Raw genomic sequence first — 19956 nt, 5'->3', positions numbered from 1 at the left:
CGACACACCTGGACTTGGAGGATAAACTCAAAAAACGCTTCAAATGCTGGGAAATGAATTTGTCCTGTACGTGGTTTATTTATTTTTAAACACCAAAGGGAAATGATCATGTAGGGTGGAGGTTAAAGTGTGCATTTAATGTGGAAAAGGGAGATTGTGCGTTTAATCTGTTTGTTTACATTTTTACTAGTGTGTGTGTGTGTTTTAGGATTTAACCGATTCTTGGTGGCTCACTCACTGCTGTTCCTGCTCATACTGGGCTTCATTGTCAGTGTACTGTAAACACTACTGTGTGCTCTACCCAGCCGAACCGCTGCCGCGACTGCTATTAAAAGGGAATATGTTTGAATACTGATCAGAATTTAAGTCCAGACTTTGTTGTCTTTTATTCATAATTTGTGTTTGCTGATTTATGGTTTTTTGTCGCTGTTCCTCTTTTCTTTTGTCCTCTCACCTCCCTGCTCCTTCAGCCTGGCTCTGTAAGAGTTCTTTTCCTGTTGAAAGGGAGCTCTTCCTCCCCGCCATTGCCAATTGTTTTGACATAGGGGATCATCTCATGGTTGGGAATCTTTTTCTACTATTGTAAAGGATTTTTCCTGTGAAGACTGCTTTGGTAGTATGGGGTATTACTTAGCCTTGTTGTCACGTGTTCTTCCGTCCTTGTACGACCACAGTGCAAGCACAGTTCTCATTTCCAGCAATAAGTCAAATTAGGCCAGTGTGACTGGAACTTTTATGGACAAAGATTTGTAGGCAAAGTCAAGGAGATGAAGTTGTAGACGTTGGAGATCGCATCTTTGCTTTTTTGTGAATGGCGTGGTCAACAAACGCTCACTATACTGCCAAAGGTATTCACTCAACCATCCAAATAATTGAATTCAGGTGTTCCAGTCACTTCCATGACCACAGGTGTATAAAATGAAGCACCTACACACGCAGACTGTTTCTACAAACATTTGTGAAATAATGGGTCACTCTCAGGAGCTCGTGAACCGTGATAGGATGCCACCTGGGCAGGAAGTCCAATCGTGAAATTGTAAGTAGGTCACCTACTTTCTGCAGTCGGTTGCTACAGACCTCCAAACTTGATGTGTCCTTCAGATTAGCTCCATAAACGGTGTGTAGAGTGCTTCGTGTTTCCATTTCCGAGCATCTGCATCCAAGCCTCACATCACCAAGCGCAACGCAAAGTGTCAGATGCAGTGGTGCAAAGCACCCCGCCACTAGACTCTCGAGCAGTAGAGTGATGGGAGTGATGAGTCACTTCTCCATCTAGCAATCTGATGGACGAGTCTGAGTTTGGTGGTTACCAGGACAACACTACATGTCTGACGGCATTGTACAAAGTGTAAAGTTTGGTGGAGGGGGGATTATGGTGTGGGGTTGTTTTCAGAAGCTCTTAATCGTTCAACATACCAAGACATTTTGGACAATTTCATGCTCCCACCTCTGTGGGAACAGTTTGGACATGGCCCCTTTCTGTCCCAACATTACTGCGCACCAGTGTAGAAAGCAAGATCCATAAAGACTTGAATGAGTGTTTGGTGTGGAAGAACGTGACTGGCCTGCACAGACTCCTGACCTCAACCCGATGGAAGACCTTTGAGATGAATTGGAGCAGAGACTGTGAGCCAGGCCTTCTTGTCCAACATCAGTGTCTGACTTCACAAATGTGCTTCTGGAAAAATGGTCACAAATTCCCAGAAACACTCCTAAACACTGTGGGAAATCTTGCCAGAAGGGTTGAAGCTGTTATAGCTGCACACTGCGACTGGTCTGTTGTGGTGAAGAAAGGGCAAATTTGTTGTTTCATGGTTTTATCTATGGCCTCGAGCTGTGGCTAGTGACCTACAGAATAAGATCAACAACTTAGTGTCTTCCCCAAAGAGGAGAAGGCTCAGAGGGAGGTCTGAGAATCATCTCTGCTTGGACTGGTGTCCCTCCAACCTGGATGAGGGGTAGAAGATGGGAGGATGGATTTTGTAGGATCTGTAGTTAGATTACAAAGCTCCTGAGACAACTGCTGATTTGAGTTTTTGTCATAGAAGTAAAAATAAAGTTAATTAAATTGATGATCCAGAGTTGTTGGTTTTTATTTTTTTCTAATTTTAATTTTCTTATGGGAAGCACAGAAGCAGTAATCTAATACATCTCTAAGAGGATCCAAAGTCTTATAATTACCTTATAGAACATCGTGACACAGAAAACCCATTTGGAAAAATACAGCAGCATTTAATTTATAATATTGTGCAAGTAAAAATTTAAAAAAGTACAAGAACTGCACTGAATTCCACGTCATGTCTTCTAAGTACTGAGTGTTCACAAGCTATTTTAGGCCTCATTACACTTTTGGGTCAGTGGTTCAGTCGTCTGCAGGCAACACAGCACTGCTTGCAACTGCAACTGTTTGCCATAAAAAGTCTCTCCAAACTGTACTCATAGCCCTGATTTCCAGTGTAATTTCTCATCAATCAAAAAAAAAAAAATTTAATTAACCTTTAGTAAAGCAATTTATTTTCCATTCAGGATAAAATTCCAACATTTCTACATGTGGATATTGAAGGGTGCTGATTCAAAGGGAAGCAATAATTATACAAAGAATATTTTTTAATTTTCTAAATCTATGTAATTTAGAATTTTTAAAACAAAAACGTAAATCTCTTAAAAATAACTGATACCATTTATATGTAAAAACATGAATTGTATTTTAATCTATTTTGTCTGTAGTCAAATGTGATGATTTATTGGCTATAGACGCCCCAAATTAGATAAATAATGTTGTTGTTGTTGTTATTATTATTATTATTATTATTATCATCATTATTTATTTTCACAGTTAGTGACTTGCGTGAATAATGTATGCATATTCAGACCTTCTGGCTCGCTACCCAACGCAACGGGCGGCAAAACGTGCCTTCTTGAGAGTCTCGCTGACGAGCGCGATGATTGGACAGAGGTATTTAGAAGGTGGACACGAAGACGCAACGTATGTCTGTGAAGTCGCTGAATCGAGGCCACATAAAGGAAGTTTGCCTTCCTAATAAAAGCAGAACAATTGCGTGAGGTTTCGTTTTTAAAAGAAAATCTACTTTGTATTGTGAGATTTTCTATTTAATTTTTTCTGATTACAATTTATGCACAATTACCACGTATAAACGGGTAAAATATGCATTTGCCAATGTCATAAATAAAGTAAAACTTTATTTAGGAAATTCCAACCGGATGTGTGAGCGCTTTGTTGCTGTGTTCCGGGATCTATATCCCAACTTGGAAACAGGCGCTCGGCGAGAGCTACTGTAAATTTGGTGTTGTTGTGGCACCAAAGCCTCAGAAAGACTATCGTTTATGTGATTTATGAGATGTCGCGTGACAGAAACGCGCGTCGTCGTCGTCGGTAAAGTCAGAGCGCTGGACAATGCTAACCGGTTAGCTCAAGGTGGTTGCTAGCTGGCTAAGGAAGTTAGCCAGTTAGCTAGCAATCCGCCTGCCGGAGGCTGTTCTCTTGTTTCGCGCATTTCAAGTCTGTTAACCGCCCTCACCAACTGTTTAACCTGTTCCTCATCGAGAGCGTTAAGCCGGAGTTTCGCCAATGACAGATATAAAAGAGGAGAAACTTTACAAATCGTTGTGTAAAATGGGGAGTAGGCGGTGTTTCTCCTGAGCGGCTGATTTTTCTGCCACTGCTGCTCTTTTGTTTTCACAAAGGAAGAGGAGCCGCATTTCTTTATCATTTTACACCACCTCGCATTTGGTGGTGGGAGAGTTTCTTTGATCTTTCTCTTATTTTTTTCACTGTTGTAATGGCTCCTCACAAGCAGAGCCATCCGGTGGGCTTGGGCTCTGGAGGTAAACCCAATGGGTTGTACCACCACCAGCCGTCCTCCGCCTCGATGGCTGCAGCCAAGAAGCCCAACATGCAACTTATTCAAGCCGACCACGAGTTGTTCCTGCAGGCCTTCGAGAGTAAGTTACTGCTGTCATCGGGTTGCATGTATAAAGTGTTAATTTAAGCTTATAGGAAGCTTTCCCGCGGCTATGTGCATGCAGCGGTAGCAGGAGGAAGAGAGCTGACTTAATGCCGTACTTTTATTATTATCTACAAACCGGTACTGTACACAGTAATTCTAATCAAGGCCTGTGTCCATTTACTCTTAACTGCATGTCCTGGAGGGTCATCACACTCAATGTTACATCCTGAAACTTGTGTCAGAGAGACCCAGACAAACCTAGTAATTAATATAGTCTCTCTGCTGTTGCTTTTAACTTTCTCTTTCTGCAGGATTGTTGTTAACTTATTTATAATTCATAGTTCTAAGTTTTCATAATTCAGTAAATGTCAAAAGCTGTGCTTCCAGATGTCTTTTTTTTTAAACTTTGAACAGTCAGAGTAGCTGTGAAATGGAGAAAAATTCCCATTCTTGAAGGTTCAAGTGGCAAATGTTTGGTACTTTACTTGAAACGAAACTACGTGACGATGCACTGATAGTGATATTTAAAATGGATCCATAGCATGTGTTTTGAAAATGGTCTTATTTCCCCTTTTATGTCATAGCAAGTAAGAATGTTTTAAAGGTTTTTAGCTTCTAGTTACACCATATTTGGATATTCAGTCAACTCAGAACTGATGTGGCAGGGTAGATAAACTGAGGTAGTCGGAAAAAAAATATCACTGGGTATGTTGGTGCAGTTCTAGTGAATAATACATGAATTAATGTTCTGACATTTGGACTGTTTATTTGCAGAACCAACCCAAATCTACAGGTTTCTCCGCACAAGAAACTTGATAGCTGTAAGTTTTTAACTTCGTTAAACTTAACAGTTCAGATAGTCTCTACGTTTCATAAATTACTGATGTGTATTTAAAAAAACATTGTTTTTCTGCTTTTCAGCCCATCTTTTTGCACAGGACACTCACTTACATGTCCCACAGAAACTCAAGGAATAACGTCAAAAGGTAAAAACTCAGATTGTTAACAAGCTTTTTTGTTTTGGGTTTTTCTTTTTTTTACAATTTTAGCTATAATTTTTCTTTTCCTTTAATGCATCTCAATGTGATTCATGTGTAGATCTTGTGTTTTTTCAGCAAAAATTGTACTTGTCACTTTCTCGGGTTTTAAAGTTTATTGAAAAAGTTTGACTGTTAGAAAGAAGGTCAGTTGTTATCATGAGTGAGAGCTAACTGACACGTGGAGGCCGCCTCGATCGGTTAAAGCTGAGATAGGAGAAGGTTTTTTCAGTTGAGCTGCTTTGCATACAGACTCTGCAGGGGAAGGGGAAAAAAAGATCACGCTGATACACATGAGGCTGTCTGTGGTTCAGACGACACACCGAAGGATTGTATTGGATTACAAAGGGCATGTCACAACTTCTGTTATGTTGCAGGACATGCATTTTATTTTGCAGACCTCAATAAGTGTTTAAAATGGTGCAAGTGACAGCTGCAGCTGAGCTGCCTCCAAACGTCTCTCTTGTGGTACTTTATTTAGCTTTTTGTTAACAGGGCAGATTAATCATGGATTTAGTGTTAAAGAAAGGAGTATAGAGATGAAGTTATTCAGCATTTAACTGAGACACCTATTAACATGTGACAGGTAATAATGTTGTATAAAGCACTGAGTGCTCAGGTAGAGTAGAAAAGTCATATGTGAGAACCAGTCCATTTACTATAATCTAACTTTAAAAGTTATATCAAGTTAAGTCATGATTAAGCTGTTATTGTTGAATGTTTTGGGGTTTTTTGTTTAACGTGTTTGAGGTTTTTAACCCAATTTAATTGTTAAAAAGATGCTGTCACTTGTTATTTGTGTTTTAAGCTCTACTATGAGGTTAAACACATTGTTTTCTGCTGGTTTTTGGATTTTTGCTTCTTCTCTCTTTGCATGACAGTAGTTTTCTCTTGTTGCTGTGGACTTGTTGGCCGTTAGAGAGTGTGTGTGTTCTTGATTTGAATTGGAGGTTTTGAACCAGGTGTCTGCTGCTGCTCAGCTCAGTTTCACTTTGCGCTGCAGTGGTGCATGCTTCAGTCACATGAAACGCAACTTGTGATTTGAGATGAAGAGACTCAGGGCCACGCCACAGTTATTGACTGTTTTATTTAAAGCATTAATAACCAGAAGATAAGGAAGCAGGAAACCAGCAGGGTTGTTAAATGGTTGGATTATCAGAACCTGAAGTTCATGTAACTCGTTCTACACAGAGGTGATCTTTGGGTCTGCGCCCAGCTGAGTTTGCAGTCTCTCTCTCTGCAGCAATAAAATGTCTGAGCAGGACACAGTTTCTCTTGTATGGCTTCTTGGAAAAGAAGGGGGTACACAGCCTGCCTTAAATGTACAGGGTCTCAGGTATTTTGGCTCATTTTGTGTGTTTAACCCTAAAGATACCAACCAGGCTGTTGTAGCTACTAAAACATTGGGGTATAGTATCTGATACTGGAATTTTTAAGATGAGCATTAATGGAGCCATTCTGTCATTTTCTCTGGTCATTAATGATGATTTAAATCGTTATCGTAATAAGGATGTACAAAATTATACTTGTTCCTGTTTAGGTTATAGTTATATTATTGTTACATATTTCCATGATTATAGAGAAAAATAAGATTCGAAGACTTACTACCGAACTAATCACATCTCTACAAATAGTCGGTATTTATAGTTTAGACCCTTCTTCTTCATGACTTCTAAAATCGTTGGTAGCATGCTCAAGATCAGCTTCTGGGGCAAGTCTTATTATTGGTGATCCGTTCCTTCCTCCAGAGCTCCAAGTTGATCACAGGTTTGTAACTGATTATTGCTAAAAACTCAAACAATCACCAGCTTCTTCCAGCGATCCAGGAGGAGTTTGGTTGAAATTAACATTTCAACAGATCTTAATCCAATCGAAAATCTATGGGCAGACTTTAAAAGTGATCGGACAAGCAGGAGGCCACAGTCTGATAAACTTGGAGCTCTGATAAGGAACAAATGGATCAACATCAATCAGGAAAGGAAAGCCCAAAGTTTCAATGTTTATGTCCTGTATACAGTTAAGATGCCAAATAATGGAAGAATAACCAACAAGTTGAAAGCCTATAAAGTTTCAGAAAACATTTAGTGCATCAGTCACTGAAAAGTTCTAAAGTAAATTTAAAAATCCATAGCAAACCATATAAATGACTGGGCTCGTCAATTAAGTTGAAATTTCCTGTAAGCAGGAGCATTTCCATTAAAATAATAGCTTGAATGTTACAGTCCTGTAGCAGCAGTGTGGTGCTGGATGCTTGGCGGCGTATAGATGTTAATGGTTTTTGTAGTTCCCTCTGCAGCGGTCATTAAAGTGAGACTGCTTGGGCCTGAAGACAGCCTACAGATGTGATGGTTACCTCACAGCTGTTCTCAGTTACTTTGGCTCATTAGAGTACAGCTCAGGTTAAAGCTGGACAGGACTTTATTTATGTTAGCTCTCCAGAGTACATGCGCTACAAAACTCAAACGGTGTGCAGCCATTATGAGCTGGGGGGACGTGCTTCTCTATTTAATTTTATTTAAGAACACATCAGGACTTGCCAGCGATGCTGACTTAAACTGGCAGTTGAATAAAATACTTTCAAGCAGACACACAAACCAAAACGTCAGTGTCGTCATCCTTCTGCTGATATTAATTCAATGTCATACCTAATACCTCTTATTGTGCGTTCACACCATTTAAGAGTTTTGTCAGCCACGTCGTTTAAAGTGCCTTTTCCCTCACTTCACTCGAGTCTAAAAGCTCAAAGACAAAAAGTTTATCTCAGCTTTTAAAGATCACTGATGGCCTTTACCTTTCTTCTTCTTCTTCTTCTTCTTCTTCTTTTTTTTAAAGGGCACCTACTCTGCTAATTTGTTTTCATTCTTGGACTGTTAAAACAGCTTTGCATGATTCACAGTTCAAAATAATCCTCCTTTATCTTACACTGAGCCTGGTGCAGTCTTCAGTGAATCCTCTGTCTGATTAAAAAGCTTGCTTCCCACTCCCAACAGTTTTTTTTTTTTTTAAATATATAAATATTATAAGATATTATCAACAAAACAGTTCAGTTTTAAATGAAGCATATTTCCGTTTGACAGTTGTTATCTACCAAAGGAAATGCAATTATTCAACTACCGTAAGTTTCACCTCTTATTTTTCCCCTGGCTGTCCGTGACCCGTCAGTGTGGGCTGCAGCACCGTTTTAGAACAACGCCTTTTTGTTTATGTCACAAAACGCTGGTTCGTATAAACAGAAAATTAACGGCAGAAACCTCAACAATCAGATGATCTCCTGTGAGCAACACTTGGAGAAGGTGGTGAGAAAGAACTCCATTTTGACAAGAACGAGACTCTGCCTCGCGTCCTACTTTTAGAAACTCCAGGAAACGCGTATAAGCCTGCACAGAGGTAAGTGCTGGTACTGTGTGGTCTTTGAGACGGGGCTGGGCGATATGAGGAAAACACAAAATCACAATGCTTTTTGGCTGTATCGCGATACACGATATATGTGTAACCAACCCTAACCCTGTTTAACTAAACTCCAAAAACAAAAGTTACTTTCAGCCATATATTTTACTACATGAATAGAAACGCTTTATTTTAACCATTATTTTGAACCATCAGTTGCCCACAGAGGTTTTCTCTAATGACGACACTGTCACAGTGAACCTCGTTCTGTGGTCAACACCAGACCTTTAACAAACAGAAGATCATAGCAACAAAAAAAGTACATCAAGCAAGATTTGATGAGAGAAAATAAAACGACTGAATTTAAAAAGGTGCTTTTTTGTGCTTATAACATGTACAAATTGTAAAGTTAAAAAATATGATCACCTCGATTACAAAAACAAAAGTCTAGACAGTGACTATAAAAACGACTGACCTAGAACAGTCACCGGTATCACAGCTCATTTATTTAACATTGGCGTTGACAGGCAGCGGTTAAAACGGCCTTACCTTTGCATTGGATGACTTTTCAGCTGGTGGGATATTTTGTGGTACTTCTACTTTTTGCAGCATGTTTTGCAAATTACCGGATTTTGTTCGGCGTCATCCTCGTGGAATCCAAGCGACAGCGAGTTTCATTCCCTCTCGTCTGAATCTGGTAGTATATAAGTGCCTGCTCAGCACAGTGTGCTGGACAGAAAGTCACAGTGAATTACATACAGACAGCTTAATATTGTTTGGCAATTTATACTTGATGGTTACGATAAAGCCATTTTAACCATCGTACGCAGAAAAACACAGTGAATTCGATATATCGCCCACCCCTACTTTGAGATGTGATCGTTCAGGACTCTGAGTGTGAGGAGGAAGATTTTAAATGACAGAAGCTAATATTGAGAGGTGTCGTTAGCCCTTATAAGAAAAACGAGTCATTCAATCTGCCTGCAGCTGTAGAACCCCGGGTGTAGTGTGCCGTAATCCAGATTACGTCCTTGTTCCGAGGACAAGAACCTGATCTTCCTCCAGAAACAAGACGTTTGCCACTGAGTTTCTGCATGTTTGGACTTTCTGGTTGTACGATTGCTAACTGCTGCCGTTTGTCTCCATGTGCAGGAAAAATTACAAGGTTGACAATCTTCTGTTCAAAGTGGAGAAGATGAGAGGGGAACAGGAGACTCACAGGTAAGCGCTCAGTCCTGCAGGACTCTCTGCTTTCCATTCCAAGCTTCTAGAAAACATTTAGCTCATTTTTGTTTATCAAGTGACAAAATATCAGTAAAAAGTTCACCAGCTACATGTGGAGCGATCCTGCTGAGGTACATAGTCACTCCACACCTAAAAGCCCATTTTTAGCAGGAAAACAGTGCTGTAGCAAAAAGAGATTCTCAAGTTTCACATTTTTATTTATTTGATGCTGCTTTCTCTGGCACCAGCACGCCTCCTTTTATAGCTGCGAACTTCACAATGTTTGGTTTTAAAAATATCTCAGAACGTTTTCCCCTCTTCTACAGCTTGGCCTCCAATCTTCAGCTCACCTTTACTGGCTTCTTCCATAAAGCTGGTACGTTTTTCCATATCGGCACTTTGTTTTATCGTTTCCACTGATCCCACTGTGACTAACAGGAAATCTTTTGTGTTGTTTGTTTACAGGAAAACTCTCTCAGGACAACGAGAACGAGCAGAACTCGGTGTCTCTGGAGGTGCTCCTGGTCAAAGTCTGCCACAAGAAGAGGAAGGTGTGTGTCATGAATTTCCTCTGCTGGTTTTCTACAGCTTGCACGTCTAAATGAAACACATGAAGTTTCCTTTTCTTGCTTCCTGTGTAGGACGTGAGCTGTCCGGTGAAGCAGGTCCCCACGGGAAAGAAGCAAGTCCCTCTGAACCCAGACACGAGCGCCGGGGTCCAGGCCAAGCTGAGCTCCTACCCCTCCCTGCTGGTTCCCAGCAGCGAGTTTGAACCCAGCAACTCTCACATGGTCAAATCTTATTCGCTGCTCTTCAGAGTGTCACGCCCCGGGCATCCACGAACACAGATCAACGGGCTTGCTAATGGCGAGATTCACCACAGCAGAGGTGGGCAGAGTGGGTTATTGGGTGGGTCTTGTCTCTGCAGCTTTGCAAAAGCTTGACGGAGCAAGACAAACCAAGGACAAGAAAATGGGATTGTAGCAAAAAGCCAACTTGCTTTGTTTGCCATCCGATCATGATTAAGTGCCTGGAGCAGAAAGGTTTTTCATCCCCTGCAATGAAAAAGAAAACATGAACTAAACTATTGGAGAAAATCCTGATTTAGGCCGTAAACTGGGATAGTGAAAGGAAGCAGGATTTGACTTTGGTTTCAAACACTGAAGTTAAAGCACCCCTCACGTGAGTCCATGACAGTTTTGCCAGTATTGGTGGGAAACTGTCACAGGAAGTTTTTAACCAGTTACTAGTGTCAGTAGGGCTTAAATCATCAGGGGACAGGAAATGTGTCATATGTTTTGGTAACACACATTGAGCCAACTTTGGTTGGATCCAATCAGAATAGCAGCGAGTAGAATTACGAGTTTAAACCAACTTCTTAGATGCCAAAGAGTCCTCCCTTTGCTTAACGACTTCAGATTTCTTATTGGTCTGCAGTGGAAATTATCAGATGTTAGGAGGTGAGACTGTTGTACGGCAAGTCTTGATGTAGTTCAGGGATGTTTTGAGTTCGTTTATAGCGGGTCCTTCAGACTTGATTCACTCCAAGTTTTTAGTTGACCCAGTTTAACTTGCAGAAGATTATTATGGCTGCTCTATCTATGTCTATATTTCTTCAGCTGTTTGAACTTAAAAATTAAACACAGTCACCCTCGTAGCTCCACATCCGTGCAGAAAACGAGGGACGGTTTGGCGGAGCAGAGGTTCATGTCACCGTGTGTCTTTTTCAGACTTTTCAGAAGAAGCTGTGAACAGGAAAAGGAGGAGCTCTGCTCTCAGGGAGGAGGGAGAAACCACATTTGTAGCTCAGATGACAGTCTTTGATAAAAACAGGTGAAAGACACACACACATACACCGACGCGCACACACAGTAGCACCTTTTGGCACAGGAAAGAAAAGGTGTCATTGCAGCGTTTGTGCAGCAGAAGTGAGAAGACGTTGTCGTGTACTTGCGTGCAGGCGTCTGCAGTTATTGGACGGCGAGTACGAGGTGTCCATGCAAGAGATGGAGGAGTGTCCCGTCGGTAAGAAGAGGGCGACCTGGGAGACCATCCTAGATGGAAAGGTGTGTGTTTGTGTGCGTGAACCAAGTAACCCTCAGTTCACACAGCTGATCTGTGTAGTGAAACCCCGTGTTTGCTCTGTTTTTGCAGCGTTTGCCTCCGTTTGAGAGTTTCTCTCAGGGTCCGACTCTGCAGTTCACACTGCGCTGGACCAGCGACTCCGCCGATCATTCCACCGCACCCGTGGCCAAACCGCTCGCCACCCGCAACTCCGAAACCAACCAGGACACCCGACCCAGCACCCTGAGAGCCACGCACGCACCAGGTGAGTGTAGCACAGATAATGTGTGCTGTGTTTCAGCACACGCGTCAAACTCGTGTTTCATGTTGATTATATCCAGGATGATCTAATATTTAGAGTAAATTATGACGTGCTAGTAACCTGCATATGTTTGGCCCTTTTCCCAGTGTGGCCCTCAGTAAACTGACCTATAACATCAGCAGTGAAAGTGTTGCTGTTTTTCTTCTGCAGCTGTGAAAGAGTCGGTAAATACAGATGTTCAAACCAGAAGAGAACAAGTCTTATCTGAGCCTCGACAGAAACTACGAATCTTCTACCAGGTCAGTCCGTACCTGCTAACGCTGCCGTTTCTCCCACAGACTTCAGTCATTTCTGTGACCCTTAAATGTCATTGTGGATCTTTTTTTTACACACATCTGTAATTTTTCTATGATGGATGGATACTTTGTTGATCCCACAAAGGATCCTTATGCCCATTGTTACAGCAGGAGCAAGTGGTGAGGGCTTTATACTGTGACAGTGCAAAAACGTACACATGTGATAAGAAAACAAAGAAAATAAATGATAAAACTGATTTTAGGAAGAGTAAAAAGTAAGACTGAGAGTGCCAATCCCATTAATAGATAATATGTACACTGTACAAGAAGGAATAATACAGAAGTGTGTGTGTAATCTTACACCTGACAGGTGTGTTCACCTGTGACAGAGTTTTATAGAGAACAGTAGGAATGATTTCATGAGCGTTACTCGAGGCTCCCCACAGCCTCATTCAAAGGCTTTGCACAGCTGCTGTCTGTGCTGATGGATGATGGACACCTGATGGACATCTGCTGTCTGTAGTTTCTCCACTGCTTCGGCTCTCCCCCCGTGAACAATCCAGTGAAAGAGAGACTGTGTGTTACAGATGGTTAGAAAAGTTGGACACTCACAGATTCAAGCGTGAGTGAACTGTATGAACGGAGCTCACTTCAATTTACAAAACAAATTTTCAGCCTGGCCTCAGAGGAAAACATGAAGTTATCACGAAAAGGCAAATTGTCCATGTTCGTTGACACAAAACGCAATTTTTATTTTGGCCAGCACGACTTTCTAATGCGCGTCAACAGGAAGTATATTTTCTGTCTGGGGCACATGTATATCCTACCAGTTAATGTCAGTCTACACCTGAGCACAGATGGGGTAAAAGATGTGGTATTTTTGTGTTGTTGCATTAGCATTAGAATTGGTAATCCCTTTTCTTGGGCGTCGGGAATCCCTGTGGTGAGTTTAGGTGAGATAAAATGACCCAAAAACCACCGATGAGGTGTGACAGCGAAACAAAGGAGTGCCGAGATCAAAGAGACACGGTGGGATTTATGAAGGCCGCTGCATGTCGATTCAGACCTCCGGAGAAATGGCAACGGGATGTGAATTCCTCGTCAGAGATCAGCGAGTCTGTCGCTTCTCAGCAGCTGAGATCACACTCTGTTTCTTTCTTTCCTAGTTTCAATACAACAACAACACACGGCAGCAGACCGAGGCCAGGGATGACCTCCACTGTCCGTGGTGCACGCTGAACTGCAGGAAGCTGTACAGTCTCGTCAAACACCTCAAACTGTCCCACTCCCGCTTCATCTTCAACTACGTGGTGAGAGATGTACACCAGCTGTTGCTCATGTTTTGCACTGCCAGTTTGACCAAAGCTTTCCTACCAACCAAATTCCTGTTCTGTCAGACATGTTTCTAAGGTAAAAATGTCTTCGTGCAGATGTTGCCCAACATCAGCTTACCTGCTAACTTGGGTAGATTACTTGATATCTAGTGCAGCAGCCACATCTGCGTCAGTCAGAGCTAATGTTAGCTCTAGGAAAGGAAGAGAAGCACAGATATCCCCAGGATCATAAATCCTTTGGATTCAAACAGTCGACACGCTGTTGGAGTCAACACGAGCATCGAGGAGCGTTTCATTTTTAAGTTCTATTACAACCTGATGAGCGTGCTCCACAAGGCTTAGAATCAAAGCTAAGAACAAATAAAATCAAAGATACCAGTACTTTAAAAACATCGTACAATGTAAAACTTGGGGGTATCATCAGTATTTCTTATTTAAATTCAGCACTGAGATCTTTTAACATATTGTCGAGCGTGTCCTTTAAATATGCATCTCTGATCTTTGGCAGCCCCATCCCAAAGGAGCAAAGATTGAGGTCTCTATCAACGAGTCTTACGATGGGTCGTATGCAGGAAATCCTCAGGACATCCACAGCCAGCCGGGCTTCGCCTTCAGCAGGAACGGCCCCGTGAAGAGAACCGCCGTCACCCACTTTCTGGTCTGCAGGTACCCCTCCAACTTCTCCTCTACCTTTATATTTATTTACATGCTGCCGAGGGCGACAGGAACTCCTGATCATCCTCTTCCTGTCCTCTCAGACCCAAGAGGACAAAGCCGAGCCTGTCGGAGTTTCTGGAGTCTGAGGATGGCGATCGGGAGGCGCAGAGGACGTACATCAGTGGACACAATCGCCTGTACTTCCACAGCGACAGCTGCCTGCCGCTGAGGCCCCAGGAGATGGAAGTGGACAGCGAGGATGAGAGGGACCCCGACTGGCTCAAAGAGAAGACTGTAAAGGTGAGCTCGAGCCAGACGAGCGAACACAGGAATGCTCCTGAGGAGGAGGAAGAAGCCGGGTATAAAAACAGTAGAAAGCTTCATTGGATCGGTATTCGATATCAACACAGTTTGAACTGTAAAAAGTTTGATTGGTGTGTCCCGGCTCTCTCAGTCTGGGATTGGAAATTTAATAGTCATGAAATGGAAAAATCCAGGATAACCCTGTTTCCATCTTCACCAAATTCAGAGAAACAAATACGCTTCCAATAATCAAACAGCGATATTGAAACATTTGCTTTCTCCTGCTTCTGAAAAGGAGAACATTTGGAGAGTAAAACATTTCGGGTTGTTGTTCAGACGAAACAGCCAGTTTTTGTTGAAGATGTCACCTTGATCTCGACTGTTTTCTCTGATCGTTAAAAACCTCTGAAGGATTCAGACGATTCAGCAGACGCTCGGGCTTCTCTCCTCCTGTGAACGCCTTCTGCTTCTCGTGACTGTGTTAACTATGCTAACTTTTCCAGATTGGTGTGAGGGTAACAGAAGTCAGCGTGGACGTTTCTGCCGCTGGCCTATTGATGTCAACATTAAAGCTCCCATGACTTAACAACCTGTGACTTAAAGCAGGTTTTATAATGAACGATAAAAAAGATTTCAACACACACACACCGTTTACAAATGGTTGTTGTGTTCTTGCGTTTCTTTGGTCGTTTTGGGGAGGTTTTCTTTTTCAAGTTTTCTCTGTGATGTTGGACTCCAACCTGCATAAACACTATAGACTGTATGTAAAAGATGGATGTAACCCCGTGGTTTGAAGAATGAAGCCAGTGCAGAGGTGTCTTAAATCTGCAGGGGCAGCTCCTCTTAAATCTGATGTGTACAGAACTCTGAGGAAAACGACCCTATTTGTAACTCGAGTTCTGACTTCAGTAAATGCTTTGCTGAAGAGTTTGTGGTCTCATTTAAAGTCTTTTTTTAAAAATACCAGAGGATGCGACACTCGCCTAAATCATAAATTTGAGGCTTCAAAATCGACCTCCATCTTTTATATACAGTCCATGCTAAACGCTAACTAGTGTGCTCTGATTGCAGCAAATCGAGGACTTCATGGACGTGAACGAGGGGGAGAAGGAGATCATGAAGCTGTGGAATCTGCACGTCATGAAGCGTGGGTATGTACTCGGCAAAGCTTTTATCAAACGGCAGAAGTTTTTTGGTTTATTTCAGGGTTTTTGTTTTTTAAACCTCACCTTATCCACTGGCGTCTTCCTCCCAGCTTCATCGCAGATAACCAGATGAACGAAGCGTGTCTGCTGTTTGCTGAACACCACGCCGCCTTCATCGTCAAACGCAACCTGTGCCGCAATTTCCTGCTCCATCTGATCAGCATGCATGACTTCAACCTGATCAGCACGCTGACCATCAACCAGGCCATGGCCCGGCTCTGCCTCGTCCAGAGCCAGGCCACCCACAGAGACAAAGAGGAGGACGACGAAGAGGAGGAGGAGGAGGACTGGGAGACGGCCGCGGAGTCCCAGCCGGAGCCGGATCCTGACCCCGATCCCGATCTGACGGAGTTTAAAACCTGCAGTACCGAGACCGCCAACAGCTCCCTGGAGACTGGAAACCAACTGATGGAGGACGGCGGCGAAAAGCCGCACGCCAAGCAGAAATTGTCCGGCTTCGGCTCGGTTTTAAAGTGACTGCTCGGCTGGAGCGCCACAAAGATTCCCGGACAGAGCGGGAAGACTGAGGCCTGAATCAGCAAACAGGTGTTAGACACACTCGGGTTACTGCAGGGATTCTCAAAGGCAGGTTACACCAGGATCAAAATGAACTTCACATCCTGGAAGTTACACATTCAAATCGAAGAGACGCTTTATGGTTTCACAGTTCATCAACGCTGAGATCTTTGAATTATTTTTTAATTATTTTCATGTTTTTTCCATGTTGTTTGTCCTGTTTCTGTAAATGTTTGAGTGTTTAACTCTGAGCTGCTCCAGTTTTATTTCCAGCCTGACACAGCTGTGGAGTGAGCACAAAGCAGGTTCGGTCTTAGGGCTGCAGGTGCAGAAGACGGTCGTACGCCTTCTGCAGATGACGAGTTGCCTTCAAAAGAGGCGTCAACATTTCATGCAGCAGCTGCGAATTCAAACAGGAGGAGATGGGCCGTCTGCTCGGGACTGTTTTCAGCAGCGGAGTGATCCGTATTTGGTGCTCTCTTTGGTGCTACTTTGCCTCTCGAGACTCTTCGTTGGTGCGCTGAGTCATTTTGTGTTCACTCCATCGTTCAAACCTCATGTCAGTCTTCCTCAGAGTGAAGCATCAATCAGTGACCTTCCGGGCACCCTCAGCTCCACCAAAGGTTTTCTTTTAGCAGGGAGTGTGTGCACATGCTCAGTGGTGTCAAGGTTACGGCGTCTGATTGGGTGTCAAGAGTGTTGCTGCAAAAGGAAATTTGACCCGTTATTATCAAGTAAGGTCAGGGTTGAACCGCTGATGGTCGGGAGGTGGCTGATCACAACTCGAGACGCCTGTTAGAGCTGTTGCTATCAGGTGTTTTTACCTGGAGACGCCACAAAGTTCGTATTAACGTGCTTGTTAGCTCAAACACGAGACAAAAGTCTCCGAGCTTTCTTTGATCGGGTCAATCAGGAAGTTAATCCTCAGGTTGGGTTAATTTTTGGCATCCAGTGATCATGAAAACAAGATAATATTAAATAAATGGTTAGTTTTTGCTGCAATGTTCTCGTTTTGTATGGTTAAAGATAAAGTGAAGACTTTTTTCCTTTGCAGGCGTTTTTCTCTCTTTTGCTGCTTTAGTTCAGCTCAAGCCGAGACGATGAAAACTGACTCCTGCCAACGAGTTTTATCTGGAAGTAAAAGGTTTTCGCTGGATCGTTAAAGGTTCCAGCTTCCTCTGTGTCGGATCTGAGGGTTTATTGAACCTGTGACTCTGCTGTACTCGTGGGCACACCTCCCCTACAGTTATGTTTTTCTTTAAACTACTGGTGCTAAATGTTTTTACTCCTCAGTGCATCTCCTTTCTTACAACAGATCTCCACTGCCAGCTCTCCAACAACGAGAAGCATGTTTAGTTGTCTGTTTCGTTTTTTTAAAGCGACTCTGTTTTTCCTACAGTGCTGTTTTTACCGTGCTCTGAGCCCAGGACAACAAAAAACACTTGCTGTGCAGCAAAACTGGACAAAAAAGCTCCTCAGAGCTCAGAGAGGCTTGGAAAGGCCACGTTCCTACTGTTGTAATCTAAAAAAAAAATTGATAACTATAGGGTTAAACTGTTTATGCAGGTGCTGGTTCCAGTTTCTTTAAAATAAGAAATTGCTGCTTTATTTTGAAATTATTATAAACTGAATAGTTTAAGTTTTGGACTGATACAAGTTTGGCTGGTCTGTTTTGTGTTTGTTTGTTTGTTTTCTTTTATTTGATCAATGAAATTGTTTAAAAAAAAAAAAAGAAAAGAGACAAGAAACAAGAAAAGCCACTTATAAAACGAATGGTTCCACAGGGTTGTGATGTCGCTGTATGGTGTGGTGTTAATGCAATATAAATAATGTTGCTCCAACCAAAAAAAACATGTTTTGATTAGGGGGGGAAAAACCACCTGGAAGTCTAAAGTTGGCTGGAGGAGGTGAGGGTGGATGGATCAAATCCAGGCCTTTCACACAGGACGTTTGGGGTTTGAGTCCACCATGATGTGAAAAGTTAGTACTGATTTATCACTTTTAGACCAAGCGACAGACTCGGAGACTGAAATAAGTATGAAAATGTGCAGTTCCTGTAGCGACCACCAGAGGCTCCTGCAGTGGATCAGTCTATGTTAAAATGTCCAACTTTAAGATGTTTAAATAAACATGTTTTCAGCCAGATATAAAATAAATAAATACATTTCTGGATGGTTTCTTCCTTCAGAAAAACTGCACAGCTTAAAGTGGCCACTTTTACGTGGGTCAAACCATCTACTTCATGTAGATGATGTCATCTCGCTTTCACATTTAGGCTAATGCTACGCAGCTTGGTTAGCACATTTCATATCCATAAAGTTGATACAGCACACAGACATGCATGTCTGTTAATTGGTGCTAAGAAACTCTCTAAAACTGGATGATTTTCCTTTTGCATTTTTGTTTATTAGAATTAGTCAGGTCCATGTTGACACAGGCAGCTGTAGATGTTAGCTCCTAGGGTGCACTGTATCCTTGCTAACCAAACTAGCTAGCATTAGCTGATAGCTTGGTACACCAGTTTTCATCCAGTCTTTTCACTTCTGGCTCCAAAAATCAACATTGTTGGAGGCCAAACTGTGAAGTCCAGAATCCAGCAGGTGAAGGCACAGTAACTTCGTCCATCTTTTAGCTTTCTTTACCCCCACGAATCTGCAAAATTGTGACATCACAACAGTGTGACTGGTCCTGGAGCAACATTAAAATGATGAGGGGACACCATGGCGGCACATGTAGTTACTGAACACGCCCACTACACCTGTTATATATAAATGTAAATATGACTGTAAAAAAAACAAACGATAGCTTTGTGATATGTATGTTTTTGAAACTCAAACACCATCAGTGACATTTTAGTAGGTATTTTTAGTTAAAGGACCAAATTGGGATTCATTTCCTGCAGATTTCTTTGCTCTTATGTGTCCTGCGTCATGTGACTCCTGGATCCCTGCTGCCGTCATTACTTTGACATTTAACCTCGAGAACACGCCGGGTAAAGATTAGATATGACAGACGAATCGCACCGGGAGCATTTCAGTCTCCACGGGCAATTTTATTTTGAAAATTAAAACCGTGCTCCTGTATAGACTGTATATGAATGTTGGATGCATCTATTGTGGACCCTCTGTGTAGGTTTTTCGCGAAACGACAGGAGTAGTAACTCCTGGAGTTCTTCCATTCTCCTGCAAGAGGGTCCCAAAAACACTCGAGGGCGCTGCCACACATTTGTAAATGAAAATATTTCATCACCCCACCCACTAGTAACAGAGTCAGGCAGTCCAGGTGCTGATGTTTTACCCGTGCCATTTTAGCCTAAATGCAGTACGAGCCTCCAGATGTGGGCAGCTGTGAGGCCATGGGAGCATAACGTCAGACATGATCATTTGGATGTATTTAGAGCTTATCGATCTTTTTTGTGGTGTTTTAAAAAGCTTTATGCCTGCTGGTGACTGATCCAGCCTGCTGAAACCTGCAGATCTGAAACCTTGTCTTTGTTCACGAGACCCAGCAGCGTTTTGCACAATACGGGAGGAGCCGTGTGGGCCAAACGAGACTTTTCTTTAACAATAATGTAAAACTAGTTCGAGTCACAATGGTTTTCTATTAAAAAGGACAATTTTGTAATAATATTGGCATCATGCTCCATTTCTTTCACCAAAGTACACGTCACTCACAGCTCGGTCACACTAGGTTCAAAATAGGA

The 19956-nt window shown here is 42.4% G+C and overlaps 1 protein-coding gene across 1 annotated transcript; it reads left to right on the top strand.

The window, feature by feature from the left end:
* The first annotated feature begins 3234 nt into the window (after positions 1 to 3234).
* On the top strand, positions 3235 to 19880 carry LOC102214525 (polycomb protein suz12-B-like). The gene is made up of 16 exons (XM_005739926.1): positions 3235 to 3963; positions 4743 to 4789; positions 4890 to 4954; positions 9545 to 9613; positions 9943 to 9992; positions 10082 to 10167; positions 10258 to 10504; positions 11347 to 11449; positions 11577 to 11682; positions 11771 to 11945; positions 12153 to 12241; positions 13405 to 13548; positions 14081 to 14238; positions 14331 to 14529; positions 15604 to 15683; positions 15788 to 19880. Exons 1-16 carry the CDS (start codon positions 3801 to 3803, stop codon positions 16212 to 16214), a joined length of 2208 nt encoding a protein of 735 aa, XP_005739983.1. The 5' UTR covers positions 3235 to 3800; the 3' UTR covers positions 16215 to 19880.
* Positions 19881 to 19956: the final 76 nt, after the last annotated feature.

This window comes from Pundamilia nyererei, unplaced genomic scaffold, assembly GCF_000239375.1.
Source record: "Pundamilia nyererei isolate P.nyererei 1_Seehausen unplaced genomic scaffold, PunNye1.0 scaffold00095, whole genome shotgun sequence".
NCBI lineage: Eukaryota > Metazoa > Chordata > Actinopteri > Cichliformes > Cichlidae > Pundamilia > Pundamilia nyererei.
Note: the sequence above shows the minus strand (reverse complement) of the source record. Positions and strands in the feature narration are given on the sequence as shown.